The sequence below is a fragment of the Berghia stephanieae genome, chromosome 2 (assembly GCF_034508935.2).
Source record: "Berghia stephanieae isolate SIO BIC M18660-M18661 chromosome 2, UCSD_Bste_1.3, whole genome shotgun sequence".
Classification (NCBI taxonomy): domain Eukaryota; kingdom Metazoa; phylum Mollusca; class Gastropoda; order Nudibranchia; family Aeolidiidae; genus Berghia; species Berghia stephanieae.
This window is the reverse complement of record NC_088361.1, coordinates 106084355-106099149: the sequence shown is the minus strand read 5'-3', so window position 1 is coordinate 106099149 and position 14795 is coordinate 106084355. Positions and strand designations below refer to the sequence as shown.

Here is a 14795-nt window from a genome sequence, read left to right as displayed (position 1 = left end):
AACAAATCCGAACTCCCGAACCAGTCTTATTAGCCAAACTGTTTTAACTTGTTTACATTTCATTCTATTATACAAAAATAAAGACACAGAAAGATAGACGAGAGGAGAAACTACTGTTGATAAATACCCTCTTTAAATGCTCAACGTATGATTCAATGCGGAATGAAAGATATAAATAGAACTCTATTTTTAGTCTAGGACTCAGGACTCTACTGTGAGAGTCTAGATCCTATATATTTTGATCCTAACTGTGTCAGCCAATGTTTTATTGTTTACAAGGTGGAGAGGAGAAATCATGCAGGACATAGCTGTGTGATATATAAAGTAAACAGGTGTTATCTTTGAAACCTTTCGATTTTGACTCCCTGGCACATAATAATATAGTATAGGTAAGTTAAAATTAGTTGTTCACTACTTAACTCCATAGAAATTCCAGGAAATCTCTTCCTGTTTGGGAAAGCATTTAAATAAATCAACAAAGTGCACACGATTTCTCATAGCTGTACGCCGTAATGGGTTTGATTTAACTTTATTGTAATGGACACTATTTTTGGTTGGTTTGAGAGTATTTACATATACCTTGATACCTTGATACCTCTTCTTCGGGTTGAAGGCTATGCCTGTAATACCCGTTCTGCACTATCTCTGATATATCTACGCGCACCTGCATGGTTGGGGCGGAGCTGGTAACGCTTGTAATGCCAGTGTTTGTCTAACTTGTCTTTGAACTCATTCACTGTCCTCGCTTTAATTACATCTTCTGGAAGGCTGTTCCAGTTATCTGTCACTCTGAGTCCAAAGGAGCATTTTCTTACATTTAATCTGGCCTGTCGCTATGTCCTCTCGTTCTATTAAATGTGCTCTCTGGTAGTATTTGCTCTCTATCTACTCTATCTTTCTCGTTTATTATCTTATATACTTGTATCATGTCTCCTCTTTGTCTTCTGTAGTACAATGATGGTAGTTTGAGATGCCTCAGTCTATCTTCATATGGTAGATGCTTCAAATCTGAACAAAGCTTCGTTGCTCTCCTTTGTACCCTTTCAATTTTATCCATGTCACCGACATGCTGTGATATCCTCGGTGCATTACCATATTCAAGTGATGGTCGTACCAGAGCAGTGTAGAGCCGCCTAATAATATCATTATTTCTGCTGGTGAATGTCCTTTTAATAATTCCGAGAGTTCTGTTTGCTCTATTTATTGCACAGTTGACATGATGGTGGAAGGATAGTCTGTTGTCTACATGCACTCCTAAATCCTTTTCTACTTCTGTTTCCCCTAGCTGCTGGTACACTCCGTTATCGTCTCTCATTCTGTATGTGTGCTTTGGATTTTTGTAACCAAGATGCATTACGCTGCATTTGCTTGCATTAAACTTTAACAGCCACTTGTCTGACCAGTCTGATAATTTGTCGATATCATCTTGTATAGTATGTCGGTCACTTTCTGTTCTTACAGGTCCAAACAACTTTGTATCGTCAGCAAATATTCTGATCACGTTTTTTACAACATCAGGTAGATCATTGATGAATACCACGAATAATACTGGACCCAGAACACTCCCCTGTGGAATGCCGCTGGTGACATCCGACCACTGTGATGTGTGCCCGTTCAGTGAGACTCTCTGTTTTCTGTCGTGCAGGAAGTTAGATATCCATTCGTTTATCTTTCCTCTGATGCCATAGCTATGTAGTTTTTGAATGAGCCTTTCATGGGGTACAGTGTCAAATGCCTTTTTAAAGTCGAGGTATACCGCATCCATCGGTTCTCCCTATCCAAGGCGTCTGTCCATTCATCAATGCAGGTAATTAGTTGTGTTATGCATGATCTCCGAGGCACGAAGCCATGTTGCTCATCACAGAACAGATTGTTTGTGACCATATGCTCCATCACATGTTCCTTAATTATTGCCTCCATCACTTTGCACGGAACTGCTGTCAGACTCACAGGTCGATAATTGCCAGGAGTGTTTCTATCACCTTTTTTAAATATTGGAGTAACCTGTCCAAGTTTCCATTGTTGTGGCAAGTTCCCGTTGTGTAACGACGTTGTGAATATGATTTGAAGCGGTGTGGCAATTTCATTCGCAATTTCCCTTAGCACTCGAGGGTGGAGTCTATCAGGTCCTGCTGATTTGCCTGGGTTAAGCTTCATAATATTTTTCAGTATGTCTTCTTTCTTTATAACTATACTGAAAGTGCCTCGCTGTAATGTCTTGTCTCCAATGCTGGCACATGGTTAGTGTCCTCATGTGTAAATACACCACAGAAGAATTTGTTCATTATTTCTGCTTTTATAATGTCCTCGTTTTGCAGGTCTCCATTACTGTCCCGCAGATCACCTACCCCGCTTCTTATTGTTGTTCTCTATTGGGTGTGTTTCCAAAAGGCTTTTGGGTTTTCTTGGATCTCATTTGAAATACTCTCCTCAAAATCGCTCTTAAGCTTCCTTGTGTAACTTCTCAGTGTATTTCTGGCGTCACAATACAACCTGTAATCAAGGCTATTTCTGGTCTGAAGGTATCTTTGCCATGATCTGTCTTTAGTCTTGATAAGTCTAAACCCTTCTTTGTTCATATATAGATTTCTTTTTCTCTTTCTTTTAGTGTCGTTAGCCTTGTGCACAGGTATGTATTGCTTCATCGTGGATTCTAATATATTCTGGAAAGTGTCCCAATCCTCTTGCTCACTGCATTCATTAAGTGTATGGGCCCAGTCTATGCCACCAAGATATTGTCTCATTCCTCTGTAGTCCCCTTTGTCATATTTGTACTTCACGGTTTTACTTTCAATTGCCTGTGTTTGACATGTATAATCGAATATGATGGTACAATGATCACTGCTGCCCACTGGGGCCAGATACTGGGTGTTATTCACAACATTCTTCTCGGATGTTAACACTAAATCTAGTACTGATGGTTTTTGTACTAAATTGAACCCACAACAATAATAATATAGGTTATAATTAGGTTATCAGGCACAAAAACACATCGAATGCCATTATTTGAGATTATGATGTTGTTATTTACAGACCCATTTGTTTGATAAACTGTCAATAAATGATAATATCTTTTTCATCATCACATGCCACCTGCGACCTGTCAAACGCAGATTTATAGTTTCTTTCTTTACATTGTCTAGCTCTAACCAACTCCGAACTAACCACCTTCGTCATACATCCTGTATCTACTAATGCCTTTAATCTTTTCCATTTGCCTGCCTGAATTATTATTGCTGGGAGAAGGTGCGCCTTTGCATAACTGGGGTAACTGCTGGCACACCAATGATCTCCACTGGGTTTCCCTGCACCCATTGTGTGCTCAGACTTGCGTAATGATTCGTTAGATGAAGATGCCCTTTTTTATTGCACCTTTAGTCTTTAGCACTAGCACCGTACTTCTCTTGTCACGTTTTGGTCACAGTCCTTTTTCCTGTGTGATGTGTGGCCTACCGCATTGAAAACAACCACTAAACGATTTTGTCTGCTCACCAAAGTTCTCACTGCTTCTACAACACCCCCATTGTTGGCGGTAAGAATTTGCGCTTTTTAAAGCAGGTCTACCATATATAAAACTGTTAACAAAACACAACTTCACCAATCTGTCCAACCTTCGTCATTAAATCAAGCCAACCCACCAAACATCCTCATCACTGTGCAAAACACATCAACTTGTTCACACATCCATCTCTTTTCCATCATCTTTTTATGCGTCACAAATGGCCTGTCAGCAAATGCCTCAATCAAATATCATTCAATTTCTCCCGAATTTGACTGCTGCACCTCATCCAACTGCAATTACAATGCCAGTGGATCCCCCTATAGATACAATGGCAAGAAATTTGCAAACAAAATCTATCCTCTCTGCTGGCTTTTCTTCCCTTTACAACCTACCTCTTGTTCATTCAACTATTGTTTTCACACCCTCTCGCACTGAGTCGTACAATTTCGTGCACATCAATCAACAAGTCACAGCTAATAATACATATAATAATTGAATAAATAAATTATTATACTTTATTAATATATAAGGAAACTGGAGTTGCAAAAATGAATTACAATAATGAATAAATAAGTGTTATAAAATATATTTACATAAATTATATATAATAAATATAATTAAGCTAAACTTAATAATATAAAAGCATTAAAATGTATGATATATCAAATACAGATCATGTTGATATGCACATAGCAAGAAAAGGTAGATTAAATGAAAATGAATTTAGTGTTAATATATTTTATACAGTTAGCTGGTATTCTAAGATTTGACTAAATGTATTACAAAGAGATATACAAAAAGTACAAAAATTAGCAACATATTGCCACAATTGTTTAATACCACAGGGACTGGAATAAAGTCTGGTTCCAATGGGACTTATGGCTCTGAGACGCTAATCTACATGAACATTTACCGGAGTGAACAAGAGTAGGCGCAGTTTTTGGGCCCACTATATATTTTTTCAGGCGCTTAAATGACCTAACTAGTGTGAAAGCGCCGTTAAACACCTAAAAACAAACAAAAACAAACCCTATAATTTCTTATTTATATAAATGACATCTACAAACTTTTATCACCAGGAAAATACGAAACCATACAGTCTGGCTTCCAAATGTTCAACATCTCCCAATCAAATGTCGATGGCCATCTATACTATTTTTTTTCAAAGAATACTATCTGTCTGTGGAATGACCGTGTGAAATGACCTTCTGGACTCAACTAAATTACTTAGCAGTGTCAAAGATCTAAACATTGCATTACAATACATACAACTTGGAAAGCAGTCTTAGTCTCAATGTGTTTTGTGTTATTGAAAATATCGACAGTTAAATACTTGGTTACAGTTACAGTGAGTCTGTTGATTAATTGGATGATGAAGAAGGTGATAAAATTATATTAAATGAAAAGGGATCTAATTATAGGGCTAGGAAATGGGGAGGGAGTGGGCTTCTTTTCTATTGTCAATTGTGTTAAATATTTTAATAGAAATATATATTGATGATTGAAGGTCTGTTGGTTTACATTTTTTTTTTTTACACAGATAACAGAAGATGGTTTGGAAACTTGGTGAGCTATGTCTACAGTGTATTCAAGAAAACCTAGGAAATTACCCCAATTTGGGAGCAAGTCTACCAAATCTTTACAAAGAAATATTAATTGAAAGACTTGCATGCCACGACAGATTCTTTCCTCACCATGTGACACATATTAGCAAAAGCCTTTTCACGAAATCTCTTCGTCACATTAATTTACAGAGGTATGTCTTCTGATTGTTGTCATGCATTTCCTCTATGGATACGATTTATTAATACTACTAATACAATAAGTTATTTTTCATATCAGTATTTTAAATTGTATTCGATACTTGCCTTAAAAAAATTTAATTTCAAAATATGTTTCTAGCCTTACAATGTTCGTTATTTTTTTACTTTTTTTTTTGCTGAAGATAAATAATTTTATTAGTTTATAATTTGGAATCACTGTCATCATTAGATGCTAAAAGTTGAATCATTTAATTTAAGCACAATCGTTTGTTGACAGATGTAAACAAGTGACAGATTCGGTTTTAAAACTTTTGGGAAAGTCTGGATGTAAACTAGAGTTATTGAAGATGAATGGATTAACTGATGTTACAGGTATATATTTTCATATCTTTAATGTATTTCATTAATGTTAAAATATTTAAGTTGTTTCTCTATACATGCAGGTTTAGGCCAGATAAGCAATATTTCCGTTCAATTTAACAGTGAGAGGTTTTGAGGTTGTAAGAAGCAAATGAACTATAATTTTGTCATAAGCATTTAGATAGCAAATCTTATTAGGAAAATGAAATTAGAGAAATATTTTATTATTGGAGTTGAAAAATAAATAATTCTGTCCTATCAAATTTGAGTTAATGTGAATTGCTTATGTTTTTAAGTGCATGGTGTCCTACTAAACTTATACATTGAATTTGCAGAGGCCACTGCATGTCAATATAAGAGGAATTTTGATATATCAAATCAACCATCAACTAGAATTTAAAGAAACATTCACTAAATGATACATTTGTTGTGATTTGGTCAGCTGTTAGGGATAATGTGTGACACTCAAAAGAGTTGTTCTTGAGGAAGGCGAGAGGATTTCAGCCTTGATAGTTTTCAATGTGATATGTGTCATTGTTGGTAAATGAGACATAAGAACCAAATTCTGGAATGGGAAATACATGCAGAAAACTGCGTAATTCTGCCCACTGATCTCTTGAATATTGGAACACATGAATATGGATAGAAATTCTCATTCTCATTGTTCCCATTGGCATTCATAAAATGCTGAAACTTAAATCATCACCAGATAAATTTGGCTGACGAGCCTACATTTTCATTGGTCATTGTCAGACATTTCTGCTGCATGTAAACCTATTATTACTTTACGGATGTCGAAGTGTTAAGATCATCATGTACTAATTTTGTTTTAGGAGAAAAACAATGGGACTCAATGATGAATGGTTGAAACTGATAAAAGCAAGGTTGATATATTTGTATTTCATTTCAATATATTGGTCAACGCTTTTCATCCCGAATCGTAGATTTTCAAATGGAATGACTTTTCATTCTTTTTTACTGACCAGCTTATATTGCTTCGTTTTGTTTTAGTTCGACATGAAAATAATGTAAATAGAGCATGTTTTCAATAGGAGGGAACATCATTAGGCTTTCAAAGGTATATAAATATACATTTTTGTTACCTATCATTCAGATCTTGGTGTGCGTGCTGTCGTGGAAGGACAGGATGCTCTTCAAGTTCTTCACATCAAAGAACTCCCTTTGATCAGTGATAAGGTTTTGAAATATGTCAAGTCCCCTGATCTATGGTCCTTCAAAATGACACATCCAGCCAGAAACGTTAAACTACCTTGGTTGTCTGATGCAGGCAAGCTTATATCTTCTGCTTGGCAGAATCAATCTCTCACTCTCTCTCTCTCTCTCTCTCTCTCTCTCTCTCTCTCTCTCTCTCTCTCTCTCTCTCTCTCTCTCTCTCTCTCTCTATATATATATTATATATATATATACAAATATATATATATATATATATATAGTTTTCATTCTGATATGTGTCATTGTTGGTAAATGAGACTTAAGAACCAAAGCTCCATTGCTACATGGCGAGCACTTTTCGTACCATATTTGTATCCAACACGATTCAATATATATATTATATATATATATATATATATATATATATATATATATATATATATATATATATATATATATATATATATCTTATTATTACTTTTAAAAAATTTATTTATTTTTGGAAGTACTAAATGTGCTCATCCTGTACCTTTGATAAAGACTAAAAGATTAATGTAACTATTTGTATGTCACAAACATCCTGGTTGTCCTATCAGTTTACCATGAAAAATACATCCCATTGGTTTTACAAACCCCTGAAAATCTTGATCAATTTTAAACGAATTGGTAGTTTGCAATGAGCCCTATCAACATTTCAATTTCTTTTCAGGATTTAAATATAGATTCACCAAAAGTGTCCTCAATTATTTGCAACTGCAGAATATTTTTTTTTTCATTTTCCTATTTCGTTTTTTTAACAATATAGATAAAAAAACAACTTCCTTTTTTATTGTTTGTTTTTGTTTTTGTTTTATAGGACTAAAAGCCCTCCAATTTTCACCCGATCATCAGTCACTATTCCTCCTATAGAAGGAAATATATAGAACGTGTGGTCATAAAATAATTTTAAAAATTTAATTAACTCTTCCCCTCCTCAGCATTGTCAGTATTCTGTGAACAGAATCGCTCAATCAAAGAAATAAAGATAAGTGGCAATTCAGAAAGTGTACCAGTAATAGCCAGAGGCCTGAAGTCATCACTTGTAAGTGGATATGTAAACTTTAGTGGTATCTTCATGATTGTATCCATTGTCATTATCTTAAATGTTACCAGACAAATATTATATCAAAGTTTACTCGCACACCAAATAGAATTAAGATTTATGTGCCGATCAATCAGCTTGTTTAGTTGGATGTGTGATCATCTGATGTGTGATAAAGTGAAAATGTTGCTGCTTGAAGCAAGTTTTTGTTCATTCACCTTAACAACGTCACCATCACATTATCTCATTCGTCTGAAGTGTTTCAAGTATCCTGTTTTGTTGATAAAAGGGAAACTCGAAACGTCCACAGTATCTGTCTTCTAATAAATTGAAGCTTACAATTCAATTCTTATCGTTATTTTTTTTTTTTGATGTGTGATAAATCAAATTGAATTTTGTTTTGCTTTTTTAAAATATCTTTTCTCACTGTTTCTGATGACCTACCATGTAAATCAGATTTTATGTTGGGATGAACCATATGGAGAAAAATGAACTTATAAACAAAATTATTGGAATTGCGCATTTTAAAAAGTCTTTTAAAGTTTAGGAAACTATATTGACTCTAATAAAAATATTTAATTGAAAGCAAATGTCAAAATGTGAGTCTTCCTGTTTCGACAGCTTCAAAATGAATATTGTTCCAAACACGAAATGATTAAGGAAAATAAAAGTAGAGTCTTGAATATGTCTATGCTGTAGACACAGTAAGTTTTGCAGTACGTCCTAGAGTTTGCCTTTTACGCATTGTGGATATGGACTGTTGACCTCTTTGTGGTAGATATTGTGGGGATTTTGGACTTGTTAATTACAGTGACAAAAATTTAGCAAAAACAATTTTTTAATAAACTTATATTATAAAATTATCTTATTATTAAAACATATATATATATATATATATATATATATATATATATATATATATATATATATATATATATATATATATATATATATATATATATATATATATATATATATATATATATGATTTTTAAACATTTTTTATTTTATTTATTTGATTAATTAATTTTTTTTCTTTCTTTCAGGAAGAACTTAATCTGAATTATCAATCCGCGACTGATGGAGAAATTGAAATTCTGGCAGAAAACTGTCCCAACTTAAAAAAGTTAGTCATCTTGACTACTCTTTAAAATATCTTCCACACATTTGTTAATGTCTGCAGATAAAAATTGATTATCCTTTGTCAACATTCAAGGTTTAAATTGACAATTATTTTATTGTTCATTTTTGGTAATCCCTGACCATATGATACTGCTGCTTCTTAAATTTTAATTTGATAAAAATCAAAATTGCAAGTACATTAGAGAAAGGTACAATAATGTATTGAAAATTTTATTCTGATTTTTATTTTTATTTCAGACTCAATTTGAATGGAGCAAGATCAATAGGCAAAGACTCTGTGTTAATGGTAAGCAAAAAAGTACACTCTGTAATGGAAAGCTTCAGATGTGTTATTATAAACACAGAAAAAAATATCCCCTTCAAAATGAATGATAACTTTGAAAAAGAATGTAAATGATTTTCATTAACTTTAATTGATAATTATTAATAGATTTTCCAACTTCTTTTGTAATAAATAATGATAGTAGAAATGATGTTGACTTACTTGACTTATTGCTGATCGCCTCCTAATTTTCAAACTGGGACCTTTTTGCAGCTTCTCTGATTTGTTGAGTGAGTTCTTTCCACTGATGACGCGGGGTCTGCTGCGATGGATCTTGGGTGTTTTAAATCCTTTTCGCATCTCAGTTCTTGTGTGTCATCTAGGCGCTTGAGGTCTTTATTTATCCTAGTGTATATGCTAGTTGTGGGTCTGCCTTTGTGTTTGTTATGTCCGCTTGGTGTAAAGAATATTGCTGTATTAGCTGGAATATTTCTGTCTCTCCTTAAGATATTTCCAAATTAATAGTCTCCATCTTGTTTCTAAAATTTGAATTGGTAGCAGTGTTTTTTCGTATTATATGTACAGTGATTTGTTACTTATTTTGGTTGGGAAGTGGATATTTATAATTCTCCTGGGCTGTTTCAGATGGAAGGCATCTAGTTTATCTTCTTCACTTTTGTCAGTGCCCATGTTCCACAGTTGTAAATGTGTACTGATTTAACAAGGCTCTTGTAAAGCTCTATTTTTTGTTTTTGTTTTCAGTTTGTTGCTTCTCAGTCATACGTGTGTCAGCTTATTGAGAGTGGCTGCCAACAGATGTTTTTGTCTTTCTATGTCTTTATAATAATGATAACAATGATTATACACTGCGTGGAATCAGCGCTATTTCAGTTGGAACTCCCAAGGGACCAATAACCCTTCCTGCTCGCTACCTGCATGAGGTCATTGGAGTTCAACTGGTATCAGGCAGTGCCGTGTCCAATTGGGGCAATTATGGATATTTATGGTCTTATAATATGTCGGTATAGCGGGAAAACAATAACAGACTCTTTCACTTCATTATTTTGATTTGAAAAATCAGTTGTCTTTCTAAACATCAGTGAACATTTGACATTCTTGTGGTTAATAGTTTTCTTTGAATATCACAAATTGTTGATCTAATTTTAAGTGCTTGTAAATTATGGTGCACTTAAATAAAAAACTTGTTATTCAAAATTCAGCGGCAGTATCTCAAGAATTTTAATAAATATCAAAAGTACATATATGCATCTATGTTCCTGTGCAATATTATCATATTGGCAGTTGATTTTCTTGATTTATTCATGGTTTAGTAAGTTCTGTATATTGTTTTTACCAATTCCGTTCCTCTCAAACAGTTGTGTTGATCATAACAGTAAACTGATATGATTTATGTCTTTATGTGGTAAAATAACTCATAAAGATAATATTTTATTGACCAGTAAAAACTAAAAACTAATATTGTGTATGATGTCAATATCTCAATTTACTATCAATCTGCCTATAAAGTATGACTTCTTTACAAGATTAAAATCAATCACCCAACAAGGTTACTGGACATGCTACAAATATTGCAGTAACAATCATCAATTACAACTAACACTAACCACTGGTACTGTTAAATTAGATGATTTGCTCAAACAGACGGACATAGTATGTGGACAAAAGAGGATTCAAAATTATGAGGGCATATAGTTTATTCCAAGTCGTAACCTTTTTCTCCTTATTGACCAACTACATTCAAAACGAACACACTGTCGATACAGGTTATATAGAATCATCTCCTTTCCTTCAAGAATACACATTTAGTCATTGTTTTATAGAGTCATCTGATATACCATTGAACTCCAGTCAATCAAATTTAGAGATAAAACAACTGAATAACAATCAGAGTCAAATCAGTACAACACCACAGGCATACCACAGCAAGATCATTTATTTAATTTTTGGGATATCACTGCCATATATATATCTGGACGCTTCAGTCTATAAAAAGTTAACACATTCACTTATGCACAAAAGGAGAACTTGACCTTACATTATATTACTTATTCAACATGCAAGAATACCCTAAACATTGACACCTATATGACACTATAAAGTCGGCATTTCCTGAGACAACCACACAAAAGCAGTACCGTATACATCTTCAAACTATAATGCCTAACAGTAATTAAAAAAAAACAAATTTGACTTGAATCGTAAGGGATTTAAGTATAGAAAAAAGTTATCAAGCCATTAAAAAGTTGGCTTTCAAATGTGCCCAAAACTCATATTTAAATCAGTTAAATGCTTAAAAAATAATATTAGTATTATTTTCGTCTAATGGTTTATATTTTATTCCTAAACTGATATTTGGACATAATTCATGGCATGGAATACTATGGGAGAGAAAATAAGGATCTCACCAAGTCATGCCAAATATGAAATTTACAATAAAAAATTCATTTCTTTTAAGGTTTTACTGCCCGGACAACAAAACTTGGCATGTGTCAAGATCATCAATTTTACTTTATAATGATGCTTGTTTCAATCATTTTCTGCCGTTGGGAATTAAATTATTGATATGCAAATTACAACAAATTAATTTCATTGATAGCTCAAAAACCACTAAATTGACACCTCTCTTATGAGCAGTCTTAAGAGGATACATTACTATCAACAAAAAATTTTTATTCTCTATTGTCTTCTGGCACTTTTCTACTCACTTCATATCTTGTTGTTACCAACATAAGTGCCTGCTCCACTCACTTTTCTGAATTAAAAATTCACCCCATACACCGGAGCATACTCAATGTCTCAATCGTTTCTATGTTATATGTTTGTGATGAGAATATTGGCTATTAAGCTTAACTGCTGGTCAAAATTACTTCGCGATGGTGGCGAACAGCAGCTTCTTATGGTTCACACTATTATGTTATGACGATCGACCCAATCAGCAAAGTCCGGTCCGCATTCGTGCACCGTCGCGAACCCGCCTGGTAGCATCGTCACAACACACCTTTCGACTAGATGCTCTGCCGTTTCGGGTTCTTGTCCACAGCGTGGACATAAAGGACAGGAAGTTAGACCCCACTGATGTAACGCACCGGCCGTTAGGCAGCTCCTCGACCGAAGCCGATTCGCAGCTACCCAGTGTCTCCTCTTACTGGTATCAAAGCCTGGCAACTTCTCACCAAGCTTAGAGGAGTGTAGGTCCCCGCCCCCACGAGGGATTGAATTCGTCCAAACCGACTTCCATCTCGTATGTGCAGCTCTGTCCGTAGTCAGGGATTCTGCGTACAAGGGTTGCCGGGACTTATTTCGGCTCGAAACGGGGGCACCGTTCATTATGCGCATGAGAGGGGTATCCCCATTCCCTCTCTCTTTGATCTTACTCAGCCAGTTGCGAACGAATCGGCGATCTCAAGAAGTGGGTGAGAGAGGGATCTAGAAATGACTTTGGGTTTGAAACGAATATTTTTGTGTTCGTGGATGGCTCACACGGTAGAGCCACGCTCTCACCTGCCAGGCGGAGTTGTCGTACCAATAAAGTCGCAGGTTCAAACCCCACCACCGCCGCGAAAAAATTTTTTTATTCTCTATTGTCTTCTGGCACTTTTCTACTCACTTCATATCTTGTTATTACTATCAACCATGGCATATGATGAAAGAAACCTTTGCTTTGCTTGTGGTGAGGGAACAATTTTCATATTTGTGTTAGCAACTGAGCAATACTATGAAATATTGCAACAATTAATTACCATCAGTGGCATCACAGATTCCTCCTGACCGCTACCTGTTCTTCCCATGGGCTGACCCCACTAATGGGGTCGGGTTGACCTAGCACTGAAATACCGCTCAGAGGGGAAAATGCCACGCAGTCTATAATAATAATAATAATAATAATAATAATATAATAATGACAATAATAATAATAATAATAATAATAATAATAATAATAAATAATAATAATAATAATAATAATAATAATAATAATAATAATAACAATAATAACAATATAATAATAATAATAATAATAATAATAATAATAATAATACTACTACTATATAATAATAATAATAATAATAAATAATAATAATAATAATAATAATAATAATAATAATAATAATAATAATATAATAATAATAATAATAGTAATAATATAATAATAATAATAATAATAATAATAATAATAATAATAATAATAATATAATAATAATAATAATAATGATAATAACAAGAAAAAAACAAAACGGTATTGAGACAGAACAGTCATTTATATGAAATAGGAGTTGATATATGTTAAATGTCTTACTAAAGGAATTAATGCTTCGATGTTTTAAAACTATTGTCACCTATCGTATCATTGTGTGATTACTGCTTGGCCATTGACATTTTCATATTCATAATGGCGATGAGGGATGGGACATTATAGAAGCCATGCAAAATTCTAACATTGACCAATATCATTGCTGGCTCAGTGTCCTTTGAACCAAGAAATATAGTTTGGTTTATATTCTCGGACACCTGTAAATTTCTCTTTAAAAATTGAACTGAACCTTGGTATCAATATGTCATTTAATAAAATTTTGTATCACCAGTTAGACAGATCTACCATGTCAGATCAAAGGGATGGAAAAATGTTGTTTGTTGAAGTGGAGAGAAAAAAAGCCGCATTTAATCAGTCTGTATAAAAATTTAGTCACTCCATTAACTGTCTTTTGCGTTAATCAGATTCCTGCAACAATACCTATACAGTCCACTCCGGATTATCACAACACCTTGGGATCAGCGAAAATGTTGCGATTAACCAAAGTTGCGTTTCTTGTCCACTTTTGCAACATTTATGCACATATGTATATGGTTAACTCAGACCAGTTGTTGTGAGCATTGTTTTTAGTCCATCGGAGAATGAGCAATTTGATTGAAACAAAAACCATATGGCAACAATTAAATCCTGATTTTTGTTTGCTATGTGATATAAGTAAACCTGGGTGGGGATCCTGACCTCCCATAGTGGGCAGGGGGGGGGGGGGTACATACTGTGTCTTCTATCCCCTTATATCTGTTTTCCAACATGCTTTCTGTCTTTGTTTTGGAATGAGATTACTTGGTATTGTCCTGGCCCTGGCCGGAGTCCTAGCTGGGAGGGAAACAGTCAAATGCATAGTTATTGTTTTGGGAGATGATATTTTTTTCCTTGTAAATCATCTCTCTGTCATGTATTATTAAATTTGTTATTTTGAATGTTTAATGTAAACATTTGAGTGTATTCCTCTTTTTTGGATATTGTGCTTGTGTCCGGATGAGACTTATAGGTGATCTCAAACTAAGTACATTGGTGGTGCTCTTGGAATCTACATCTGATCCCTTTTGTTCCCAATTCCCCTTTGTCTTACTTTTTCTTGGGTGCTTTAATTGTAATTCTAGAGCTTTTTACTATCCTATTTTATTCCTTTTTACTGGCGCTGATATAACCTAAATGTGTTGCAAGTGCCGTAAAACCCTTAA

General features: G+C 34.1%; 1 protein-coding gene across 1 annotated transcript in view; it reads left to right on the top strand.

The window, feature by feature from the left end:
- Positions 1–196: 196 nt before the first annotated feature.
- Positions 197–14795, top strand: part of LOC144966159 (uncharacterized) — a 20405-nt gene continuing 5806 nt past the window's right edge. The window contains exons 1-7 of the mRNA XM_078902286.1: positions 197–389; positions 5043–5258; positions 5543–5637; positions 6740–6913; positions 7776–7879; positions 8926–9005; positions 9260–9308. Of these exons, the coding sequence (XP_078758412.1) occupies positions 5053–5258; positions 5543–5637; positions 6740–6913; positions 7776–7879; positions 8926–9005; positions 9260–9308 (708 nt within the window). The 5' untranslated portion in view covers positions 197–389; positions 5043–5052. The remainder of the gene's footprint in view (positions 390–5042; positions 5259–5542; positions 5638–6739; positions 6914–7775; positions 7880–8925; positions 9006–9259; positions 9309–14795) is intronic.